This window comes from Priapulus caudatus, unplaced genomic scaffold (genome assembly GCF_000485595.1).
Source record: "Priapulus caudatus unplaced genomic scaffold, Priapulus_caudatus-5.0.1 Scaffold1687, whole genome shotgun sequence".
In the NCBI taxonomy this organism is placed as follows: Eukaryota; Metazoa; Priapulida; class Priapulimorpha; order Priapulimorphida; family Priapulidae; genus Priapulus; species Priapulus caudatus.
Window position 1 is genome coordinate 36,093 of NW_014578748.1, and position 7,139 is coordinate 43,231.

A 7,139-nucleotide genomic window follows, 5' to 3' on the forward strand; every position below is an offset into this window, starting at 1 on the left:
TAGCACCAGCTTTCGGCGAGCGGTAGAATCGGTTGAGCGGTAGATGCCGCGAGTGTCGAACGTGTACTTCGTCTTCGACGAAATAAAGTCCAAAACAGTATAAAAATTCGAAAAATTTGATCAGGATGCACGTTTTCAAGATTGATAATTAAACTCGGAACGTAAGTAAACACTCTGAATCGTAAACAACGCCATCTCGCGACATACTGCCAAAGTATCTGTGAGATATTTGTGCAATAAAATTGATTTGAATTTGAATTTGAATTTGACAGACAGTATTCACTTGTGTATGTCTGAACGCTCCGACTCAAACCGGCCCGAGCCAAATTTGGCCCGAGCCAAATCTGGCCCATTTGGCTCGAGCCAGACCATGACCGTGTGAACGCGACTTAAATCACACTTAGTTTAAAAAAAAACAATTCCGGCAAGAAACAAACTGTCAATCGACATATAGACTGCATAACCACAATCCTCTGCAACAATGATAACAACTGTGTAAGTGCTTACTGTACCTATGCAGTTCTTCACCCACGGACAGTGGTGATCGTACTTTGCTATGCAGCGATTACATATGCTGCAGTGTTTCGAGCGTAGAGGGCGCCGCACAATGCAGGTAGGACACAGTGTGGTGGCATCCAGCGTTCCTTGTTCGGCTAGCTCAATGATGGTCTGAAACATTGAAATATATAGAGATGTCTAGTCTATCTAGATATTATTTCTTTGGTCTGAAAGCAACAGTGTTAGCATTAGAAGTTAGAACAACTCATTGCAGACAAAGCCCATATAGTATGATGTCAGAAAATTTAAACTTTTTACTATGATCTGGTAATAAAATCTCTAGTGATAATGCCTCTCTCATTACAACTTATTTAGATTGCAGCTTCACCTGCGAATCCATAATGCTGTAGCGTGGAATATACGTTCGTAGACTGTAGACTGTAGATAGTCGGAGTAACGAGTGATGTAAACGGTAAACAACACTTATAGCTTTATTGTAAACACAGATCAGAACGATGCACACATACCCGTCAGCTATACGTCGGCCTCTCTCCCTCTACCCGAAAACCCTATCCTTTTATCCGTCTCTCTCGACCTCGCCACGTTGTGGCGGTTATTGTCGAAGGTCGTTGTACCCCGGCCGTGTCGCGATCACCTGTCATTAAGGTGCTTCCTTAATGACAACTGGCCGGCAAACTCGGAGGCGACCTCGGTCGGTGACCGTCTACTGTCAATGCCAATTTATTTAGGGCCCCTAAGCATGTGGTTAGTGGCCGATAGAGCTGTACCCTGTTCCTTTCGTTGATTACATAGGCGGTGTGTAAAATAATAGTTTTCGGGGATCCCACGGTCCTACAATGCTATCACTGATAAAATGAGCACGATCACCCATGGGTGTAGCACTCAGCTATGGCACATGATCCACCATACAGCACTCAGCTATGGTACATGATCCATATACTTACCCTATCGCGAGACACTTGATTCTGCTTGATGACACCAGGGTCAGATGCATAACAGAGATAGAAACTGTATATCGCACTAGCTGAACATGCAGTGACAACCACCAGGTCTCCCGTACTGTGAAAATGTGACTTCACTTAAGGAAATACAGCAACCAATACATTCATTCCCTTTACATTCAGCAGAGATCTTTTAACTTGGAACATCAAGATACTTATGAATTATTATGCTGTGTACAAAATGTGTTCATAGTAAATGACTCAAATCTGACAATATAAACAAGAGCCGCAGAGCGTCTGGGCTCATCTGAGGTCTGTTGCTACGATTATAAACGTAAAATTTCAGTCGTGCGTAGTACCACATTTGTTAGGCGCAGATATGCAGACACGGCGTTGCGTACAATTCATTGTTAGGCACACGCCCACTATGCGCAGATGGAGGTAGGGGGAGGTGGGGGGAGGGGGTGGGGAGAGTGGGGGAAGGGGCGGGAGGGGGACAGGTGTGGGAGGGAAGGGGAGGGTGTGCGGAGGCGGGCTCTATAGCAAAAGCAGTTCACTCGTTTGTTAACAGTCAACAAACCATGTTTAACCCTCCTCTTGAGGGTCAAAGGTTATCAGCGACACTTACTCTTCGGCATGTCAGCGATGAAGGGACATTTCCATGTCGTCCTTCAATAAAGCCTAAAAAATGCTAGGTCACCGCTGGAACACAAAAAGTTTTCAATCGCGTCCGTCAGACGCAATTGTCCTCAGAAAATGTCTAAAAATCTGCCCTGTGCCCATTGACCTTTGACCTGTGACCTCCAATTTCGGCCAGTGATGGCTTTTCCTACCATGATGCTATACACGCCTTCACAGCTAGGGGTCGATGCCGTTTAGATTTTGTGCCCGCCCAATTCGCTGCAGTTTCCTCCGTATACCTTAACGTTAGACGGAGATGATGTTTCCTCCTTCTTTTAGCACCTCTTGACTTTGACCTTTGACCCCCAGCTCGAATCCAACTCGTTTTGACGATCCCCCGCAGACGACCACGAATCATCGTGACCGTACGATCGAGCGGTTAAGATTTGTGCCCAACGTTGACGCGGCAGTCGTGAGGACGGACAGAGGAAACCGGACGGACGGACGGACGATCATGCGATTCTACAAGCTGCATCTGACTATGTCAGATGAGCTAAAAATACAAAAATACAAAAAAGACGATGACTGACTATATATACTAGTGTTACGAAATTACATTCATATCATTTTATAAAAAATTTCAACTATGTAAAAAGGATATAAGGCCAAAGTAAGCAGAAATAGATGCCATATTTGACCAATGCTGTCCATAAAAATACAGCGAGTGGGAATACGGTAACAATCCGGTCATCTGTAAGGAACCTGGAAAAGTGCAATAATGGTCGAAAGTCATGTATGAGAACCAGACCCAGAACCGAAATATATCATTATGTCAGTCAAATAAAAACGATTAACACTATATTAGCACTGTTGAAGGGAAAATGATGCAGCCTGTCATGAAACCACTATTTTTGTGAAAGAATGAAGAGGCTGAATGTTGAGCCACGAGGGGGATAGCATGGACGTGACAGTGGTGGCAAAGTACGTGACCTTGGAGCAGCAGTGGTGAAGGACAGACTTACTGACGACACCCTCCGCCGATGGAACACAGGCAGAACAGCAGCAGGCCTTTGATCCACCATGACTCGGAGCTCTGTAGTACACTTGCAATAATCAGCTGATAGACTAGCGGCAGCAACCACATCACTGCCAGACGCACGCTCTGCAACAAAATCACATGTATCAGTTATCATCGCGAGCATACTTTTCGACTTTAGGCGTCATTTGTTAAACACATGGCTAACACTACAGCGAATCAGTGTTCTAGTCCAGCTAGTATATTATTTCTATGGTAATAATTCGGACACACAATTACACATCGATCAAATTAACACTGCGACAAGAGGCAACACATGAGAATATGCCATTAGAAACATGCGGGAAAACGTTTAAGAAACGGTCATACTCACTTTATTCCTAGTAAATCGAAGGAGAAAGTTTGGATTATCCAGCCCCTTGTCTGCCCATTCGGTTGTTAAAGTCTCCACAACCCATGGGTTCTTCTCTTCTCTGGCTATGTCCAGCGCAGTCTCGCCCTAATCATGTAGAGACCTCATGTGACAATCGATATACGAGGTCTGGGTATAACTGAGCACGAGCAGTAACCACTACATAGCATTAGCTCACCTGTGCATTTCTTTGAGCTAGATTAGCCCCTAGCTCCAGCAGGAGTGGGGGAACAGCATAATTGCCTATCGTGGCTCCCCAGTGGAGAGCTGTGTTGCCATGAACAGAGTCAGTTAAGCTTATATTGGCACCATAACCAGTGAGAATCCTCACAGGATTTGGCCTGCAAGCACAGATAACGTACGTCTTATTATATGTACAAGTTAGTGGTGTTTCGATTAATCGAGTTCGTCGATCATTACTCATTTGGGCTGCCGAGTTGATTAATAGAGTAGAAAATCGGACGACCAAGTAAAACTCTTAAACTCTAACTTTTTTTTTCTTTTTTCAATTTCCAGATTTAACACAAGTACATTCATTTACACATATACTAGTAAACATGGTGCTGTGTAAATTTTCAAGGAACTAAGCGACCGTTTCCTGAAAATCAAGCCTAATCCTAAATTTTCCTACATCTTTTCAACTTATTTCCTAAATTAAAGCATTTAAAAAAAATTCCAGGGACCCTTTTTTTGTTCATATTATGAACAACTTATGGTTAAAAGTTTAGGTCCCAACTCTGCTGTTTCTGAGAAATAACAAAAAAAACATTTTTGTATAAATTCACAATTTTTGCCTTCACTTAATTAGCGACGAATTTGTAATAAATTTTTTCCATCGATAGCATAGAGAGACATCTCTCTTATGTTATGGATATGAGTTTGATTGAATTTGATGAGCAGTTATGTTGCATGCCCTTAGAGTGTTACCCATCCGTAACCCTAACAGTATCCTTAAAGGCTCACAATGCGCATCCAAACGCTAATTTCTCCAGTACTAGACTAGCAAATACTTCGTGTCATGCATAATCACACTACCTTATGACAAAATAAACTCTAGTTGCTCCATTTCACTGCGCGTTTGCTTAAAACCACAAAGAAAGAGGTGAGAAAACTAGCATTCTGGCGCAAACGCGACTGTTTGCCAAACAAAATATCCTCGAAGTGGTGACGTGACGTCACATGTTTTTATCTTTGCTGCGCCCGTACCGCTGTACGCCAGCACCGCTGCATGGTTGTTGGGAATTGGGGAAACTGTCAACAACATCGGAGAATTTCAACAACATTGGAGGTATTTTCAAAATACCTTTTATAAGACAACGTGCAGTGAAATGGGAGGAACTAGAGTTTATTTTGCCATAAGCGTCTGTTGTGCGTGGCGCGGCCCCCTTTTGCTGCTTGAGCCGTATTTATACGTTCGCTTGCGCTCGCGCATTTCTTCCACGATGCACCATACATTTTTTACTGTTACGTTCCGTGCGTGATAATCAATACTCAACTCGGCATCTTTTTGATATCTCCAAATTTATTACTCAACACGTGCGTAGCTGCACACGTGCAGGTAAAAAATGTATGGTGCATCGTGGAAGAAATGCGCGAGCGCACGCGAACGTATAAATACGGCTCAAGCAGCAAAAGGGCCTGCGCCACGCACAACAGACGCTTTTATACCGCGACAAGGAAACCCGCGAGTCACATGACTAAAACATAATGTAAACGAGCCAAACAGCAGTCTAGCTGAACCGCTTGAATACCGTGCAAAACAAGAACTGAACAGTGCTAGAAATACTACAGTATGACACGCTTAACAGAAATGATGAGAAGAGATAACACTCCCCACCTTGAACTATACGTTCAACAAAGTAAACTTAGGAAGAGCCCTCTAGTAGCACAATCTTTGAGATCGGGGGGACGATTCGCGTCGCTTTGGTTTTCACTTTGGCTGATCTGACGAGACCGTCTCTGCCCTTATTCACATCTATCACGAGGCCAAGCGGCCGTAGTCCTCTTGGGGTGTTTTCGTTCACCACCAGCACTAAATCACCTATCTTGATGTTCCTGCTTTGCACAATCCACTTGCTTCTACGCTGCAGCTCTGGCAGGTATTCTTTCACCCACTTGCGCCAGAACTGACCCGCGAGATGCTGTACGTGACGCCAACGCCTAGGATACATGCCGCTGGATCCGAACTTGCCGGGGGGTAACGTAGCGCCATCCCGTAGCAATAAAAGATGGTTAGGCGTAAGCACTCTCGAATCACCTTACATCATCGCTGCTCTTGGTGATAGGCCGACTGTTGATCATGTTTGCTACTTCGCAGAATAGCGTCTCCAGCACTTCGTCCGTCAGTCTGTGATTCCCGCGCAGCAAGGCATTGAGCACCTTCCTGATGGAACGAATCATACGTTCCCAAATGCCACCCATATGCGATGCATGTGGAGGATTAAAAACCCACACGATATCCTTTCTCGCACAGTGCGAGTAAATCATATCCTTATTTAGTTGGCTCATGCTTCTTGAAAGCTCAGCTTGACCGCCAGTAAAGTTCGTCCCGTTCTCAGACCAAACCTTTTCAGGCTGACCTCTTCTCGACATGAACCTTCTAAATCCGTTAAGGAACGCGTCAGTTTCCAAGCTGTTTAACTTCTCTATGTGCACGGCACGTGTGGTGAGGCATGTGAACACACACCCATATCTCTTTACCTCTGATCTGCCCAGCTTCACGTAGAAAGGTCCAAAACAATCTAATCCTACGTAAGTAAACGGTGGCTTGCTATGTTCTAGCCTTTCAGGAGGTAAATCAGCCATCTTTTGCTGACAAGGCGATGCATAAAGCTTTCGGCATGTCAAACACGTCCTGATCTTTCTTGACGACTGACCTCGCCTTTGTGATCCAAAACTTAGCTCTCACATTTCCCAGTACCCACTCTGTCCCTAGGTGAGCTATATCATGTATATCCTTCACGATAAGCATTACTAATTGGTGATCGTGAGGAATTGTACATGGGTGCTTAAATTCTATATCCATGCCTGCTTGTTTGAGCCTCCCACCTACACGAAGCAGCCCGTCCGAACTCAGCACAGGTGTTAGCTTCCTCAGCGAACTCGACCTGTTCAGTGTATCATCTCTCGTGATTTGGGTTAATTCTTTCTCGTAGCGTTGCATCTGCACGTGTTTCACTATGATTCGCTCTGCTAAACCCATTTCATCAACGCATAAGCGATCACCGTATTCAGCTTGACCTTCGCTCTCTAGCTTATCCTTTATCACCCAAGCCTTCTGCTCCAACAGCAACTTTAGCTCTTCTTGTCTTTGTCGTTCCACGGCCTCTAGCTTCGCTGCTTGCTCGGCCTTCTTCTGCATGGCATCTGCCTCTGCCATTAGCTTCATGGCTGCTTCTTGCTGTTCCTGGAACATTCTTTCTTGTTCCATTCTAATACGTTCTTTCTCTTGCTTTCTGGCTGCTTCTTGATGTTTCTGGAACAATCTCTGCTGTTCCAGTCGTGCATATTCCTGCTCTTGTCGTCTTAATGCCTCCGGCTTGATGGGTAACTTCCGACTATCGAGGAATGCCTTCGCTTCTCTCACCACCTCAATATACGCATCTTAAAC

At 44.7% G+C, this 7,139-nt stretch overlaps 1 protein-coding gene across 1 annotated transcript in view; it reads right to left on the reverse strand.

The window, feature by feature from the left end:
* LOC106817340 (palmitoyltransferase ZDHHC17-like) overlaps positions 1–7,139 on the reverse strand; it is a 35,535-nt gene that overhangs the window by 16,285 nt on the left and 12,111 nt on the right. The window contains exons 6-11 of the mRNA XM_014821999.1: positions 3,708–3,870; positions 3,491–3,616; positions 3,104–3,243; positions 2,743–2,843; positions 1,464–1,588; positions 513–669 (exon numbers count right to left, since the gene is read on the reverse strand). Of these exons, the coding sequence (XP_014677485.1) occupies positions 513–669; positions 1,464–1,588; positions 2,743–2,843; positions 3,104–3,243; positions 3,491–3,616; positions 3,708–3,870 (812 nt within the window). The remainder of the gene's footprint in view (positions 1–512; positions 670–1,463; positions 1,589–2,742; positions 2,844–3,103; positions 3,244–3,490; positions 3,617–3,707; positions 3,871–7,139) is intronic.